The following is an 18,114-nucleotide window of genomic DNA, read 5'->3' on the forward strand; positions in this document are numbered from 1 at the left end:
AACTGAGTTCCGGTATAACATCAATTAGCATTCTGTCCTTACATTCATCGTTGTCAATAGCAGAAAGAAAAAAATTGCATGCGGTAGGCAGCTGATAATTTTAATTAAAAAAAAGTTTTATTACGAAACTAGTTTGTATAAAACAAGAGTTACCCAGGACCTTTGTAAGTTTGTAACAAAACAGTAAGAAAAGGCAGTGATGTAGGGGATTTGTTTGTTTGTTTGTGTGTTTTTTCTTTTTTCTTCTTCTTTTTTTTTTTTTTTTTTTTTTTTTTTTTTTTTTTTTTTTTTTTTTTTTTTTTTTTTTTTTTTTTCAAAAGGCAGCATATAAAAACAAATGGTTACCGTTTTGCGTTTGGACAATAGCTGCATAAACTTTGTTCACTTTGAACATTGTTTAATAACATTATTAATACATTAACAAAGTTTCTATAAAGTAAGACACGTTGGTGCTAAAGTACATCTGGAGGAAATGCAAGTCCTTTACAAAACCACATACAAAAATGGCAGTTGTAAGGTAACGTCGACTACAAGTCTAAACATGAAGAGGTAAGAAGCATTACATATTAAAAAAAGTATCAAGATATACACATTTTAAACCATTTGTACAAAACCTCTATAAATCTCTCTCTCTTATGTACAAAAATAGCTTAATATATCCCCAACCGGGTTAGGATAGATACAAATAGATTTTCTTATCATAAAAAAATTCACAAAAAAAAAAAAAAAACAACAACGATTGGAAGCATTCTATGATGGAAACGAGAGGAAAAGCTTGGAGTGAGGGGAAGGAGAGGCACCGGGAGGTGGGGGGTAGACGGGGCTCCAGGGACTTCTTTGAGTACAGCATAGCTTAACTTCAGCATCTCCACAAACATCGGGAAACTAACTTTGTCCACAGGTGATGAACGCCAGTCTCTGAAGGGCCGCAGCGGCGGCGAGGTGCGGGGGGGGCCCCGCCTTTCTGCTGGGGAGGAGGAGGAAGAAGAGCTCCTCCGCCGGCCGAGGAGCGTAGCGCCCTTCCCGCGGCCTGGGGCTCCCCCGCCGGACACCCGCTCCGCCGGGGCACTGTCCGTGGCAGTGCGACGGAGTGCAAAGGCCGGCCGGGCTCTGGGGCCAGGGGCGGCCGCTTTGACCGCCCCCGCGGCGCGCAGCGCTGTGCCCGCCCGCCGAGAGACGTGCCCGCACCGCCCTCCGACGGCGGGGGAGCTGGAAACGCAACAGGTTCTTTTTCTGGGTGGATTTCTGTCTCTCTGTGTGCGATCTGCTTTTGTGTTGGGTTGGTTTGTCTGCTTTTTGTTTTTTTGTTGTTTTTTTTTTCCCTTTTGTAACTGTCCTGTAACAATAAAAGAGAGAGGAGATCAGAGCCGCGCCGAGACCAGCGCAGCACCGGGTCGCGGAGCCGCCCGTAAGTACCGGGGGACACGCGGCGCCCGCCCGCGGGGGCACCCCGGCTGCGCCCCCTGCCCCGGTGGCTGCGCCCCCGCCGCCCCGCGTCCGTCCCCCGCTTTCCCCCCGGCCCTCCGCGGGCGCATACCCACCTGCCGCCAGGGCGGCCGGCGCTCAAAACCAGCTTGTGAAGTCGAGTAGCTCCTGCTCCTCAGGGCTTAGCGGGTCGTAAGAGCCCTCGTCGGAGGAGTAGGAGGAGACGGGAGAGCCCGCCATGGAGTTCATGTCGTGGGAGTAGCTGGGCGAGATGGTGGGCGAGAGGACGCCGGCCTGGAAGGCGGCGCTGACGGCGTCATGCTCGTCGAGCAGCTGCTGCAGGGCGCGGATGTACTCGACGGCGGAGCGGAGCGTCTCCACCTTGCTCATCTTCTTGTTGGCAGCGCCGTTCGGGACGTGCTCCCGCAGCGTTGCGAAGCCCAGGTTGACCAGCTTCACGCGGTTGCGCTCCCGCTCGTTGCGCCGCGCCACGGCCGCGGGCTGCTGCTGCGGCAGGCTGTACCCGAACCCGCTGAAGTTGAGCCGCCTCTTGCAGCGCATCAGCTCCGGCGAGGCCGAGCGCTGCCGCTTGGCCGCCCGCGGCGCCGAGGGCTTGCCGCCCGGGGAGGGCTGTCCGCCCGCCGGGCTGAGCTGCGGCGGCGGCGCCCCCGGTGGCGGCCCCGGAGGAGCGGCAGCGGCGGCGGCGGCCACCGCGGCGGCGAAGAAGCACGCCGGCTGTAGGAAGGGCGGCTGCCCGGCGGCGCTGGACATCCTGGCGGGGCTGCCGCTGGCCATGGGCGCGGGGGCGTCTTCTGCGAGGCGGGGGCGCCCGAGCGGCGGCCGGTCCCCGTATCCCCACTACCACAAAAAAAAAAAAAAAAAAATCGAAAATAGGAAAAGGAAAAAAAATTTGCGACGTTCACTTAAAGGGAAAAAAAAAATCAAGGCGACGGACGAACGGCAGGGGAGAGGGACGGCGGGGAGCGAGGTTCGGAGCCGGGCGGGCGGCGGGGACGGCGGGCGGCTCTGCCCGCCCCCCTCCCTTTCGCCCTCCGTGCGGCGGCCGCGGGGAGGCTCGTGGCGCTCGCGTGTGCGCAGGCTGCTTTGCAAAGCCCCTTTTGCAAAAAAGTGGCTGAGGATTGTGTCTCTTATAAGGGGCGGACGGGGCTCGCCCCCCCCTCCTCTCCTACACACATACACACACATACACACACGCACGCACGCAGTCTCCCCCCGCCGCCCCCCCGCGCTCACACACACGCACACCCTGCACCTTGCGCCTTCCACGCTCCCCGGCTTTGCCGGCCGCGGCCGCGGAGCGCCTCCGCCTTTCCAGCGCGGGGGGAGCTCGGGGGAGGGGGGGGGACGCGCACGAACACACACACACACACACACACACACACACACACATACACATACACCCCCATACACACACACCCCCCTCCCCACACCGCACAGCCCCCCCTCCCCGCTGCCCCGCCGCACACGCGCTGGCCGCGGCGCGGCCCCGCCCCCCCCGCCGCCCCCCGGGGCCGCTCCCCCGCCCCCGCCCCGCCGCCCCCGCCGCTCGCGGTTTGTTGTTGGAAGTGCGTGCGCCCGGCGCGTGCCGCGCTCCCGGCCCTGAGCAAACACCCGCCGGGGCGCCGCGCGGGGCGGGAGGCGGCGCGCGCGGGCCGCTGGCGGGGGAGGGAATGTATGCGGGAGAACGGGAGAGCGGGGAGCCCAGCTCAGGAACGGGGGCGAGCGCCGTTCACTGCCGTGTCCCACCGCTCCCCGCGAAGACGGGGGCCGAGCCGGAGCGCTGCTACGGCGGGATGAGGGAGAGGGAAAGGGGTGGCTGCCGGAGCAGCCGGGGGTGCGGGCGGTACTGGGATGTGCGGGGCATCCTCTGCGCCGGCTGTCGTCGGGGCGCTGTCGGGCTAGGGCCACCTTAGAGGCATCTGCCAGGGTTTGGAGGGGAGGGAGAGCCGCGGTGCGGGAAGAGTAGGCGGGGAGGCGGCCCGTGGCGTGGGCAGGCAGGCAAGCTGGTGCGTGCCCACCGGGGAAGCGGCCCTGCCGTTGCTGGGACGGCTGGGAAGAGAAACTTTGCGTGCGGGAGCTTGGAAGGGCGGTTTTCCCTTTTCTCTGGGGAGCACCGGGGCTTCTGGTATCGCTCCCCTGGTTCACCAGGCGCTGCCAGCCCGAGTGTCTGCGACCCGCCGCCCGGGGGCTGTCGTCCCCCGCGCTTCCAGCGGCCGGAGCCTCGTGTGCCCGGCACCGCACACGCCCCGTGGCCGGGCTGATGGCTCTATTAGCCAGCAACAACGGCGGGTGAGCTGGTGTGGGTGTTAGGAGGAGGACGGCTGAGCGCAGAGCAGGGCAGAGCAGGCTTTTCGGGACAAGTCACCTCGAATTACCCCTCTGGAATGCTGAGCGCCACGGGGCGAGCCTGTCTGGAGAGAAAGAACAAACCCCTCTTGGGCGCGTCCCAAGTGGATGGTCCTTGCCAAGGTCCGGCACGGGAGGGAGGAGGTTTGTTTCATAGGGCAGCATAAAGTATGGGTATGCTGGGCAGAGCAAGCAGGTGTGAAGTCAGTTCACCCTTCACTGCCAGATCCCATTCCCAAGCCACGGTCTGCTTGCTGGCACCGAGGAAGTCACTGAGCCCCAACCCATCCCCCTGGCACCCTGCGAAGTGGAAGCAGGTCCAAGCAGGCAATGGCATTTACTGGGGAGTCAGAATGGACCTGGCCTATGCAGGGGACATTATCCCTGCTCCCAGGTGAACCCTCAGTTGTGGCTCAAATGTGGAAAAGGGACAGATGTGGAAAAGCAGGTCTGAGGTGCTGAGAGCTTGAGGCTGGCAGGTCTTGGGGGTCACAGCGACCCTGGGGGCTGCAGGAGTATAGGCAGCCTGGAAGATATGGTGAGGGTCAGCACTGAGGCGTGCTGGTGGACCTGCTCTTGGCATGAGCAGCAGTGAGGACCCTGGCATGGCCTTCTCTCACTGCCCTCCTGCCTTTCACATATCCAAGTATTTCTGGAAGCTTTAACATGTTTTCTGCCTTCAGCTCTGTCTTATCTCCACTTCTCTGTACCTTTCCATTCTGTAAACTCAGACGTGTGTGCTCTTCAGCGCAGTAACAAGAGCAGAGCCATGGTATGACGGTCTCACCACGGGTAACACTTACGGCTCTAGGAAGTCCCTGATACGAGGGTTTAATCCTTGGCGCTCACACCAGCTCTAAAGCGTGGAAGGAGGGGACCTCCACAGTCCATGTTCAGGTTTCAGTGGAAATGAGTGCAAAAGTAAGCCCTGCTCTGCTGCTGACCTCAATTACAGCAGCCTGGAGCTGTAGAAATCACTTCTCATCTACCACTGGATCCCTGACCCTGGTTTTGCACGAGTTTAAACAGTGATGCACATGAGTTTAAGCAGCAACATTTTACAGGAAAACCTTAATGTGCACCTGTTAGCTAATATTTTAGTAATTTTTTAACATGGCAGCTTTTAATGCATGTGTGATGAGAAAGGTGAAGTAGTTCCGTATGGTCTAACCTCTGACACACTTACGTCAGGATCCTCTTCACTGGCCACTGAGTTTGACTTTTATCCTACTGTCTAACTGCATGTGAAAATTTTCAAATTATTTTATTGTCTCTTTGGCAGGACAGCCAAATCTAAGCAGGATAAAATGTTTGCTTTTATTTTCTGTTTAGGAAGTTCTCCCTCTTCAGTTCCAAGTCTTCTGAATGGTTTGTTCAACATCCCTTGTCTGACGTCAGAATTGTCTTTGCTGGAAATAGCTGTTGCATCACCGGCTCCACATTGTGACTTTGGGAAGTGGTAAAAGAAATACCAAAATAATTGCAGCCCTGCAAACTATATATATATATTTAAGTCACGTAATTATTCTGGAGCAACCCACTTCCAGAAGAGGCATGGAAACACCACATAGGGACATTCCTGTCCTTTTTCCCTGAAATGGCAGAATGAGAGTGGAGTTTCCAGGTCCCTCCTTCTCTAGTCTCAGAGGGCTCTTGAGAAGGGAAAACCCCCGAGTTCCAGAGGTCATGAAGTGTTACTCTCATGTAATTTTGCCTCTGTGGTCCTGTACCTTCTTGCTTACCCCAGCTCCGGGTATATTTGTGTGAGTGTAAGGATGTGGGGCAGAGCCTTTTCCTCCCTTGGCTCAGCACGATCCTTTTCCATCCACTGCCGCCAGGGAACAAACTCACCCCTCGTGTTGTCTGAGGTGATACCAATCTTACCAGCTCTCCTGTCTACTCACTGTGCAGACTAAGGGGTCTAGGGCTGCCAGATTTGGAGATAATAAATATTGTTTCAAGGTCCCCCGCCTCCACCCACTCCTATGCACAGTCCTGCACCTGCACTTTTAAATTCTTAATTCTAACATAATGATAAATAGCCCTTCTCCTTTTCATTGGGCTTTTTTTTTCTCTCTCTCTTTTTTATTATTATTGTTTTTTCTAATCTTGAACTGTCATTATTTTATAGTGACTTTTGTGTGTATCTAAATGGTAGCCACACTCATGAAGTCTTTTGAAGTCCTTGCCTTTTTTTTTTAAAAAAAAAAAAAAACCAAACCTCAACTTTGTTATTCTTTTTTTTTTTTTTTTTTTTTTTTTTTTTTTTTTTTTTTCCCCCTTCTTCTCCACTTCTTTTCTTTTTTAAAGGCCATTTACGTTATGATTAAATGCTGTCTTGGAAAAGCAGAACGAAAGTCGTTAATCTATATAGATCTTCAAAGAATCGATACATTCGGGACTTCTGTAGGATTTGTTACACTCCATTTTGTTACAGTAGGCAGCTCGTCTGGATTTGGGCACATGTGTTTCTCTCCCTCCCCTCGCCCTCCCCCTCCCCTTTCCAGCTTCCCCCCCAAGAGTGAAAATAAAGTAAAAGGTCTTTCATGGTAAACAAAACCAGCTTATTCTCCACATAGAACACATGAATAGCTGGAAAAAAAACTTACAATAAATGGTGCATTTTTTTCTCTGCTGGGTATAGCATTCAAGATCAGTCCAGTATTCAAGAAGCAGTCCATTTTTTGCTCAGCAAGAGAGTTTAGAAAAGAAGCGTGGGGTCTATTCAAGGATCTTTTCCCCCTTCACAATTGCTGGGCTTTATGAAACCTATCTTCCATGCCTTGTCAGAGTATTTCTGGGGACCAATTAGTGCTTTGTTGCAAGGCTTCTTTGCTGAATCTTTGAGCAGCAAGAAAAAGCTCTCTTGAGTCTCCCCTTATTTTGACTATTTCAGTCATTACTCAGTGTAATAATTAATATGACAACTGGACGCTGAAGTTTGTATAGAAACACCTCGGCTGCAGGAGAGAGCGTGCAGTGGGTGGTAACAAGCTACAGATCAGACCGAGAAGCCACACACACAAGGAAAGGGGAAAAAAAGAGGGAGAGAGAATAATGAATGAAAAGAAAGAGAGAAAGAATAAAGATAAATAAATAGTTGGTGCAGCCCGAAGAAACATAATACAGACTTGTAAGGAAAAAAAAAAAGGCACTTAGAAGGGGCAGGGGGTGGGGGGAAGGAAGGACGACCCCAGAGAGGCAAACTTATTTTGAAACAGCTTTTATGTGGATATAGTTTTCAAAACTTTCAGAAATCAGGAAAATTATTTTCTCCTGACGGTTTTTCCTTCGAGTAAATAATTTTCAAGGAGCATCTGTTTACACTTTTGCATACTTGATAAAGTTTAATGTCTCTTCCTAAGCATCACCTTATGAAAAGAAGAACTTTGAGCATTAAACCATATTCGTGAGTAATTGTTGCCCATCCTGCCCAGGATGGAGGAAGGCTGGTTCTTGGGACAGCAAGATGTTCGAGTTTTCTTGGCATTGTATCATCTATAAGACGAATAAAGCCTGTGCTCCAAGGAAGAATTAAAAATGACGTTTGACCAGGGACACTGCTGAATTCTCCTTGAAAGGCGTCTTGGGATGAACACTCATCACTTTGCAGACATTTCTTGGGCTGCCAATTAGGGCATAATAAATAATTAGAGGTTTTAAGCATATTAGATACAGCTCATGCTAATGAGCTACATCAGGTCTTGTGCTAACTTGAAGTGACAGTTTGCATATAGGGCTAAAAAAAAAAAAAAAAAAAAAAAAAAAAAAGCTATCCCCGAGGCAGCTCTTTTCCCCCCGCAGCCCGGGCCCAGTAGTCTCTCCGCAGCTTCCGCGGGTCCCGCCGGGCGCTGCCGCCCGGCCCCCACCGCCCTCTGCGCCCGCGGAGCGGGGCCCTTCGCCCGCCGGCCCCGCCGGGTGGTCCCATTGTGCGACCACGAGTCCCGTGTCCGTCACAGCCCCGGGGGATAAATCACACCGGGCTGCCCCCCTGCGCCTTCCCTCAGCACCACTTCTTGGAGACCTACATATTGGGACCTGGGTGAGGGGTGGGGGGTGTTTGTTGCCGGCACCTCCGAGGCGGCTGTCCCCTGACGGGAGTGGGAGAGGGTTTGGGTGATGCCTGCTGCAGCCTGGGAGATGGATCCCCCCTATTCCCCGGGGAGAGCAGGAGCGGGGACAGCCGAGGTCCCCCCGCTGTCGCCAGCGGTCTCTGCCGTGAGGACACAGTGCCACCTCCCGGCCACTGGCGCCTCGGAGGTAAGGAGCCAGGGGAAATCCTCTGGGGAGGGGATAGATGGGGTGCATCCAAAAAGCATTAAGGTTTTGGGCAGCCCGGCTCTGTAAAGAGAGGGGATACGGCTGGGCGGTTTTGCAGCCATGATGCAGACTGGGGTGTGAGGACATTCAGCCTGTCTGGGGAGCAAAGGACCCCGACAGCACACCGACACCTCTGGTAAACGCACGCACGATGTCGAAAAGGGGAATTGCTCCCCATCCTCCCACACAAATCGCCTGAGATACTCACGGATTCCTAATTTGGGGATGTTCCGTGAGCTTCTGTTTTCGCTAGAAAATCTCCCCTCTCCCTCTTTCCCATTGCTCCCTCACATCTATTGGGACATTCTGAACCAGCAGGGAAAAGAAAGAACGTGTCCTTGCACAGGAAGGGACACCCCTGCCCAGATAAGAAGACTCCCAGATCTAGGAAAGCCACCACTCCGCAAATACTGGCTAAAGGCAAAGGCAGGAAAGAGCAGTCTGAAAAGCAGCCAAAGTCCGTGGCCCTTTGAACCTGCTTTGTGCCGGCCAGGGGAACCTGCCAATTTTCAGTGCAAAGAGCCCTGTTAGGCTGAGCAGCACAGTCAGGAACGGATGCATGTGGTGTGTGGGCGTGTGTGTGTGTGTGTGTGTGCACCCAAAGACAGTGTGTGTTTCCGAGGGAGAAAGTGTGTTTTTAGGTGAAAGCAATGTGGGACACCAGTGCATAGCTGCATATGTTTGAAAGGAGTGGGGTTGCATGGTGCTGTAGCAAAGCCTAGAGCAGGATTAGTAGACTCAAAGCTCAAGTGCTCACACAGGGGCCACTGCAACTTGAAACCCGAGTGGGAATTTACAGTTAGTAATGTCACTGCAGGGGGATGAATCCGTGCTTGGTGTGCTGAACTAGTACTTCAAAGACAACAGTGAAGCTCTAGCAATTTGGACTCTGAAATGGTCCAAGCTAACCAATTCTGATGCAATTACATGTAACAGCACTGGGCACACACTCCCACACCCCTACACACACCACTTTGCTCCAGAAGAAGAGAATTTGGGAATTCCTGCTGGCAAGCAGGAGCACTTCTTCCTCTAGCCAGTGCCTTTTGCTACCTGGCAGCCTCTGACAGTCCAGACTGATTAAACAGTGAACTGGTGGCAATGCACTGGTGATACTGCTATGTCTATGTACCAAAAAGGGTAAAGTTTGCAACATATGTAGAAAAAGCAGGGAGTAGAAGGAGGCAAAACAAATAATTGGGAGGAGTAGTATTTTGGATACCTGATGTTTCACTTTTCCTTGCCATTATCATCAGATAGTGTGAACATACATAAGAAAAAGGAGGAGAAAAAAGGGAAAAGGCCAAAAGCACATAAAAAGCTACAGAGAAGTAAAACTGATAAAAAATTAGTGAAAAGAGAAACAATGAGGAAATAGGAAGGCAGAAACTAACGACAGAAAGCATAGTTTATGATTTTGGATGCCACAGTTACTTTGGCCAGCCAAAGGACATGCATTTGATTTTTTTTTTTTTTTTTTTAAATCTCACTGAAAAATAAACCAAGTAGGAAGTTTTCTCAGGGTGGCCTTCAGTGTTCCCATCATGGATAAGACTATGCCTCAAGCTGCACAAACACAGGACACAAAATACTGGCTATTGTAGTGAATTTACTGTGTGAGTAGATAAAAACCAGTAGTTTTTATACTGCTGGCAATTACTTAGGATAGCCTCCCTTTCCTCTACTGCTCCATCTTTCCTGTTCCCTCCTGCTTCCACAATGCCAGCAGGGCCCAGTGTGTTACCTGTGCATCACGTAACATTTTCTGAAATAATTTATGTCCCCCACCCTGTCCCCCTTGTTGCTTTCCATGGCTGGCACTACCTACAAGAGTACATACATCTTCTACATCCTCCTGCCCTAGAGCTCTGACCTACTCTTTCCTTTTCCTTTTCTTCCTTTACCTTCTTCCTTTTCTCCATGTTCAGGCTCATACCCCAGTGTGAGGTTCATGTGTCTAAATCCTGTCTCATGCTTCCCTTACACTGGGTGTCTCTTTCTAGTGTCTGATGAGTGGAGTGATGTCTCCTGCTCTCTGACCTCTTGGAAGCACCCCAAAAGGCCCTATTAAAGGACAAATCCCTCAGCTGCTGCGCTGTGGCAGAGCCTAATGTGCCTGGCGTTTGACATCCAATGAGCAGGTCCTGGAGAACATCTGATGTCTGTTCCAGTAGAGAGACCTCCAATGGGAAGCCCACTTGAGGCTGAACACACACTCTGCAGTGGGAATGGATGGGCAGGAGGCTGAACTGAAAACGATGTGTTGACGTGAAGAAATGAAAACAGCTGATGTTGATCAGCAGAAGGAAGACTGTTAATTCAGAGCATGCTGCTCATCCACGTTGGGTGCAGATAGAAACAATATGCTGGAGAGCCGCTGCGCGCAGGCATGGAACTCACAAGGGATGGCCGGTGTGGAGCGGCTTGTTCATGTGCCAGGGGTGGGTGGGGTGGGCGTGGAGGGAGAACGCCCCCTTGGCATGTTGTCCAGGGGAGGGAGCTGGGGAAGGGGAGGGAGGGGATGGCTTTGCCTTGCTTGCTCCACTTTAAATACCTCCGCACAAAGTTCTGTCCACTGCACTTAGGTCAGAAGGCTTCACCTGCTGCAGCAAAGGGGCCTCACTGTGTGGGCATCGCTGCCTCTGCAACATGGACTCACAGCACTGCAAAATGAATGGCGACCCTTTCCAGGTAGGTGATGGGGTCTGTGTGCCCGCTTTTTGCAGAGGGGTGCCTGTTTGCCCCAATCCTGTTTGCAAATCTTGTCCCCCACTCTTTGACAGCCAGTTTGACCCAAGATGGGAGGATTTGACATGTCCTGTTTTGATGCTTTATGGTGTTTGGTTGCCACTGTGCTCTCTTTGGGGCAGCCTATCCTTGTCTGTTGTTAATTGTGCTTGCAAAAGTGCAGTAAGAATGCAAATAAACATTGCAACATTATCCTTGCATACATGGAAAAGAGAATAAGAAGCAGAAAAGACCAGCAGTTATTAGAAGTATTAAACCTGTGTGATGAAAGAAAGCTGTCTTCTTCTATGAAAGGAAAATAGATGAAATTTTGTTTCTTCTAGTAGAGCTATTTGTTAAATTTTGGGACTTTGATGTCCCCTTCTTTAATGTTTACTGACTGACTTTGAACCCTTTGTTTTGGGAAATACAGGAAAGTCCTGGAGCCCATGCCCTTCGATTACAGAAACTAATGTTACTGCAGGGACAAGTGACGTAACCCGAGGCCAGCATGGTTAATTATTAGGACCACATTCTGCACGTATGTGTCCTATGCAACACTTCTGAAGCCAGAGACAAAGTGTACAAGATGTGCAAAAAAGGGTTCCAATTTATACAAACCTTTCTAAGAGCTGGCAAGGAAGCCTGTTTTCCTACTGCTTTTTGTGTGCTGAGGCTGAACTCCTGCAACAATTCTATAGGGTCTCACCTTGCTACTTATCCAAGTTGTATAATTGCTTGGTTCCAATGACATCTGTGGGAGATCAGCATTTAAATGCCTTAAGGAATTTGACTTGGAGAGTAGTTCCATTTTCAGAAGTAACTTAGGAGTCTTGTTTAATTTGAAATATTTTTCACTCTTTTCTCCTACAATTTTGTCTATCTAGTAAGTCTGGACGTTACAACACAGGTTAAAAATTTTGTATCCATGAAATTGAAAGAAAAACTTTCTCTGGCTTTAACAGTGTTGGAATTCACTCTGAAGGGCTTTATCTAAACATCTCATAAATGGATTAGAAGGCTGACAAGATTATGTTATTGAGCCCCGGTACTGTCACAGGTGTCAGAATGGCAATATCAATCTATGTGCAAAGTGGTTAACTAAAAATAAAGATTGGCATGGTGCTCAGGTAAACCCATTGTTGCATCTACACATCGCTTATCTTTGAGATTGTACTGGGTCCGGGAATGGCTGTTCATGCTCATCAAATGATTCTTATTTTACTTCCTGGAAAAAAAATAATCTAGAAGAAAATTAGAACTTAATTTATTACGCACTACATTTGCTTATGTGTTGTTTGCCATTGTCCTCAGTGTGTATTGATGGACTTTGCCTTCATATATATTGATAAGAACTGGGTACCAGGAAAACAATCATTTCAGTCTTCTTTCCCTTTGTCACCTCTGTGGACAGACTCAGGTGTGAACTGATGCTTGTAAAAAGACCCTCTAGTGAACTGAGTGCATATGCAGATGTGAGAGAAATTAAGCAAGTATGATGCTGTTTACAGTGTTGGTGCCTACTCCCTCTACAGTGTCTTACTTTTAAGCACCAATATAAATCAGTTAACAAGAGTGGGAAAATGACTGGGGACAGATTGAAAGCAGCTGATAACACATCAAGACTAATGGCCAATGAGTTTGGAAAGATTTTTTTAAGGCTTTTTTATGTATTCTTATTATATAAAGAGATCAATTGCCACCAGAATTACCTTGCAGGACTTAAACCTTGCATTATATCCCCTGCAAGTATCCAAACCACAAATTCTTTGTTTGTCCTGCAAATTCAAGTCAATCTATCATTATGAGTTGGTTCTCACAGCATGACCTGGCAAGAGTATTTTAAATATATACTGCAAGTCTTTTAAAATAGTTTCACTTCAGACCATAAAAACCAAATTCTTGACCCATTGGGCAAAGACTAGTGTAGCACAGTTTTGGCTTTGCTGCATGAAAACAGAAGGACAAAGCAATGCATAGACAGTATTTGAGATGACAGTTTTGGTTACACTATCACAAAATTTCTGTACTACAGTCATTTGGTTTGACTTTTGCCAGACTGCTGTCATTGTTTTCCCTTGTGGTTGCTCGAGGTGTAAATGGGTTTCATTAGCCAGCTGACACACCACTTCCAGCTGCTTCTCCTCTTGGTCCTCACCATATAAGAGCTAGGCTGACTCCCTGGCTGGGTGAGGACCCGGGAGACACGGAGAGGCTGTGGTGAGTGTCACAATTGAACAGATGGAAATCTTCCTTCCAGTGCATAAAGGCAGTACTTCTACTCTAGTTCCCAATAGAAGGTCCCCATAAAGGTAAAAAACATTTGGAAAACCTTTGCAGCCTCGGGAAATACAGCCAGATAGAAAAATGTGTTGCCAGTCTCTGAAAATAAAATCTCAGGTTAGCAGCAACCTTGGAGGCAGCCTTGGAGATAGCATGAAGAATCAGCAATTATTTACTTTACAAAAGAAGGCAGTTCTTCATAGCTCTGGAAATGTACTCCCACCAAGAGCTTTATGGCTTCAGGGCAACTGGATTTTCCTATTAATTTGTCTTCTACAAAGGCTATTTTTTCTGAGGACAATTTTTGGGAACTGAGACTCTTTATACTCTGATTTATATGTTCAGTTAAGCAATAGCTTAACAGAGGAAAGGCTCTGACTGAAAATACGGATCTTCATAAAGTAAAATTGATTTGGTACCTTGAACCAAGTTTTGGCCCAGGACTTGTTACACCAGGACCCATCTGTGTTGCAGATGTCTGGTGTGATCTTTGAAATACTAATTGAGGCAATTTACCCAAGGCCAGTCGAAGTTAAAAAGAAGTGAAACAAACCAAAATACGACATTAATGTGATTCCCAAAAGTTTGTGCTGGTTATGCATCAAATTTACTCAGACATCAAAAAATTAATTGATTCTTGAAATCTCAGCAGGCTATGTCAAGTACCCAGATAGTTTTGAAAATCTGACTTCACTCCAGAACTCAGTTTCCTACTTCTTAAGTGCTGAAATAGCTCTTCCCTGCTTAACAGGGCTTCTGTGAAAAGAAATACATTCTAGTAATGAGAACCCTGAAAACAGTTAAAATAAACATTCTTCTTTCTTGAGAGCACTGGAAAATGCCTTTTTGGAATTTGCAGAGCAGAAAATCAATAAGAGAAAGAGAACAAACATAAATGAAAACACATCTTGACCGAACTGAGTCTTTAGTGACTGTGGGATTTAGGGAAGACCTAAATGTTTGCTCCAACATTTTTTCCTTTTTTGTTTCTTTTACTTTCTTTGATGTCGTTATTCTGTTTTTAAATCACCTTCCGTATACCTCTTGTGAATATGTCCTCTCTGCTGGGGGTACCTGGAAGGTACAGGGAGAAATGAAATGAGTCACAGATCATGGTCTCCACCTCTGCACAGAGTTCATCTACGTTGCTCCGCTTAATCCTGAGTGTTAATGAAAAGAAAGCCTGAGGGAAGGACTTTGCACTGGAGCTGAAACCGAAGTGCAGTAATGTTTCCAGTCCTCCCTGAGCTTGATATACCTGACAGGTGAAGCCAGGCAGAGGTGATATTGGGTTATTTTCATGTCCTTTTTAACTGCCTTGCTCCCACAAGGACCCAAGTTTGAGAGAAAGGATTTGTGTCTCTACCATCATGAATTGGAGCAGCCCCAGAGCTGCTCTACTTCTGTCAAGTTGCCTTGATTCCCACTATTGTATACCCTCTTTACATTGCTGATGCAGTGCAAAAGGGAAATGGAGAAAAGTAAAACTGACTTCCAGTGTAAACCTTTTTTGTTTGCATATTTTCTTTTCTGTCCTTTCAGGAATCTATGTACATCGAGGAGTCCCAAAATAAAAATGGTGTGATTTCTTTGATTTTCTCTCTGAAAGAAGAAGTTGGGGCGTTGGCTAAAGTCCTACGCACATTTGAGGTAAATGTTTTCCTTCAGGAAACCTGACCAGGCCTTTACAGTTTTATATTGCAGTAACATTTTTTCATGGTATTTGAGATCACGTTTGTTATTCTATTTCATTGCCATTACGCGGGAAAGCAGCATGCATTTCTCTTCTGGGCTGAAAGTCTTGGAGCAGAAGTAGCCTTTTTAAGTTAAAATTCTATTTCAGACTTTTAAATTAAAACATCTGCCTTTGACAAGAGAGTGGAAAAAAATGCATTTTTTTTCACTTAAGAAGGAAATATTCCACAGTAACTGCTTGAGTAAGAGGTAGGGGTGAATTGGGCCGTGACCTAAGATTGATTTATACCCAAATAATTTGCCTTATAACATGTAAGTCAGATATAACATGCATGTGAGCCATGTGACTCATACGGCACGTTGCATGAAGCGTTTCTTCTGGGGGCAGCTACTGTCATCTTGGCTCTTGTCCACCTCAGTAAATCTGATATAAATAAACCCACCACCTTCCACCCGTGAGAAGTACCTGTACTTCTACAGAGTGAGTAGAGGCTACCTGCAAAATAGCATCAAAATTACAGCACTTTGTTTACACCAAAGAGGCGTAACTTGTACTGACTGATTTGGGAAGCTTTTTGGGGAAAAAAAGAAGCCATTTACCTTTCAGGACATTGTGTGCCTATTTATTCTTGTAGAAATATTTCCCAGATGTCATGAATGCTGTTTAAAAAGCACGAAATCCCTGCAATGCACGATGGTTGTGTTGCAATACACACAGCTGTGTACTCTCTGCTCCCAAGCAAATACACTGTTATATTGGTTCAAGAAGGTGTGACTTGCTTATTTTGCATTCATAAATTGAATTTACTAGGAAATGAAAGGTTTGTGTGTTACTGATATAAAAGAAAAATAATTATGGGTTATAGGACATACCTGATTCATTAGAATGAAAGGAAATTCACACCAATGACAGCAGAGCAAGTTTGTCTGTGAACTGACAGCTGTAATACCATCCTTCAAAACGTCTGTATGTCAATGATGTGCACATCTGTAAGTGAATTAAGGAGACTCTCGATATTCTCTTATTAAGGGCATTACTGTCTAGTAACCAAATTGCTGTCAGCTCTAACGAAAAATATGTAGGAGAGCAAGTATAGAAAAGAGAGAAGTAGCCAGTTCTTGAATGTGACTTCTCTTGCCCCAAAGCAAAGACCTAAACTAGACTGTCTAAGTCATGTTTTTTCTCAGTGACCCTGATGGCAGCTGAGGAGCTGGGACTCAGCTAAAGATGTCTGCACCATTGGCTGTGGTGGTTCTCCATCCCAATGAAGCTAACTCTTTCTGTGCTAACTTTTAGTCTCCTCCAGCACCAGAGATTGACAAGAGACCTGTGCATAGGTGCTGTCATATCAGTTTTACATGCTGCTGGCAATATAGTGTGGAAGTGGATGTAGGGTTGGGAGAAAGGGATTTAATGGTGCAAGCCTGACCTGCTGCTTCAGCTCCTCAGGGCTGTTGTTAGTGAATTCCTGTTAGAGGATTCCTGTATAAACCAGAGCAGCTCTTGGGCTGTTCTAACTCAGTTCAAAGAACCTCGCCCGCTGCACAATGGGGTAAGACCCACATGCACAGGGTAACCTCCTCCCTTTTCTACCTGGGCCATAACTATGGGGCCTCAGAGACACAGACTTTGTGCTCAGTTAGATCCACAGAAGAGACAGGAAAAGTAGTAATATGCAGATGAAGAGTGGGGACAAGGAGAAAGAGCTTGAGAGAATTTTTTTCCTCTTGTACTCCTTCACTGCTTAGTAACATTAATTGTGAGATGTTATGGGAGCTAGTTCAGACTCGCTGTTGGTGGGCTCCTCTAGGCAGGGAGATACCTTGCCCTGTCCCCAGGCTTCTGTCACCAGCTTGTTGCTGGCCTGAGGAAATGCAGTGGGTTTGTCCCAGGGGGACATCACAGGGAGATGTGAGGATGGCTGCTCTGTCTGTCATTGCTTCATGCAACCACATGAAGTAAGAAACAAGGAGAAAAAAAAAAGCCACAAAATATGATCAGGCTGTTCCCTGGACCAGATGTGGCTCTGCAATTGTTGACCCTCATGCAGGGGGTCCACACCTCGTGCAGATGCTGGTGCTGATGACCATGTGTGGCATGTTCGGAGACCTTCTGTTCCTTGCTGGGGCTGAGAGCTGCCCAGACTGCTGAGGTCTCTCTGGGCACTCATTCCTGGGAAGGAAGGAAGAGAGAACAGTTCAACTCTCTCCCAGCTCACATTTGAGAGTGATTGAGACAGCGCCTCCAGCACTGGCTTTGAGGATTTTGCGTCTTCTTGAGCCAATCTGTAAAACTACTCTTGGACATGAAGGGGAGAGAAGGTGGGCTGAGTGAGCTGTAAATATGAAAGATTGAAAATAAACCCTCTCACAGGGAAGGAAGCATGGAAGCAAGATACAGACTGAGACACAGGGAATTGAGGGGATACCTAAAGAAAGGAGAGATCTTGAGGTGCCATCAGCACAGGGGCTGCCTTTCTGAAAAGGACGTGTCTATGTGGACCTGGGGAGGTTCATCCTCTCCTTGCTTTAAAAGCTGAAAAAAAGAATTCTGTTACTCTAGGTGGACTGTTCAGTCACTCTTGAGTCCCTTCCTGAGATGCAGGAGCAGCTTTTCACTTCCAGGTGCACATCCTACCCGTGTTCTACTCCTGTGCTTGGGGTGAAACTTGGTCAGACTTTAGCTCCTGTCACAGCTTGTTCTACACAGGCAGCAAGAGCCCAAAGGAGCTGTGGTGTGCTCTAGTCTCAGTCTGCCCCTAGATATCATGAGGTCCAGGACTGCTGGCTCATCAAGCATCATGACTCTTTCCCAGTCCAGATATAATCTGTACTCCTCCAAGAGTCAACCCACCCAGGGAAGGAAGTAGTGTCCAAACACAGCCCAGATGAACTGGATAAGCTCTCATTGTGAAGGCAAGGATGAACTGAAGGTAGGGAAGCCTAATTCAGATAGGGCAAGGCACAAGACCAATAGCTACAGAGTGCTCATGGCACAGAATTATGTCCTTTAACTGAGACACCAAGTTTAAGAGAATATCAATGTGTTTTGTGGAAACAGTAATGTTTGTCCTACTCAAACATCTCTCAGGGTTTCTCATGCAGTTGACAGAGTACTGCATGCTCTCATGTATGGGGTTTTTTTAGCTCAAAGACCCAAACTCTAGTTTTCTGTTCAGGTCCCAGTTGTACACAAGTATGCGTCTACAGTGACAGCTGTTGGTTTTCCTATGTAGTTTGAAGGCTTTTTTTCCTGAGGAATCTCTTCCATGTACTCAGCTCCTTATGTCTACTGGC

General features: G+C 48.1%; 2 protein-coding genes across 2 annotated transcripts in view; one reads left to right on the forward strand and one right to left on the reverse strand.

Moving 5' to 3' along the window:
- Positions 1–1,303: 1,303 nt before the first annotated feature.
- On the reverse strand, positions 1,304–2,353 carry ASCL1 (achaete-scute family bHLH transcription factor 1). The gene is made up of 2 exons (XM_027881124.1): positions 1,542–2,353; positions 1,304–1,336 (listed from the first exon to the last, which is right to left on the reverse strand). Exon 1 carries the CDS (start codon positions 2,218–2,220, stop codon positions 1,564–1,566), a length of 657 nt encoding a protein of 218 aa, XP_027736925.1. The 5' UTR covers positions 2,221–2,353; the 3' UTR covers positions 1,304–1,336; positions 1,542–1,563.
- Positions 2,354–10,664: 8,311 nt separating this feature from the next.
- PAH (phenylalanine hydroxylase) overlaps positions 10,665–18,114 on the forward strand; it is a 36,834-nt gene continuing 29,384 nt past the window's right edge. Inside the window, exons 1-2 of the mRNA XM_027881126.1 lie at positions 10,665–10,803; positions 14,665–14,772. Coding sequence (XP_027736927.1) covers positions 10,762–10,803; positions 14,665–14,772 — 150 coding nt within the window. The 5' untranslated portion in view covers positions 10,665–10,761. The remainder of the gene's footprint in view (positions 10,804–14,664; positions 14,773–18,114) is intronic.

This window comes from Empidonax traillii, unplaced genomic scaffold, assembly GCF_003031625.1.
Source record: "Empidonax traillii isolate 1590-97213 ecotype Southwest subspecies unplaced genomic scaffold, ASM303162v1 scaffold84:size2688230, whole genome shotgun sequence".
Taxonomy (NCBI): domain Eukaryota; kingdom Metazoa; phylum Chordata; class Aves; order Passeriformes; family Tyrannidae; genus Empidonax; species Empidonax traillii.

Excerpts from the sequence above, each read along its gene's own strand:
- ASCL1 (XM_027881124.1), bottom strand. The coding sequence starts at position 2,220 with ATGGCCAGCGGCAGCCCCGCCAGGATGTCCAGCGCCGCCGGGCAGCCG.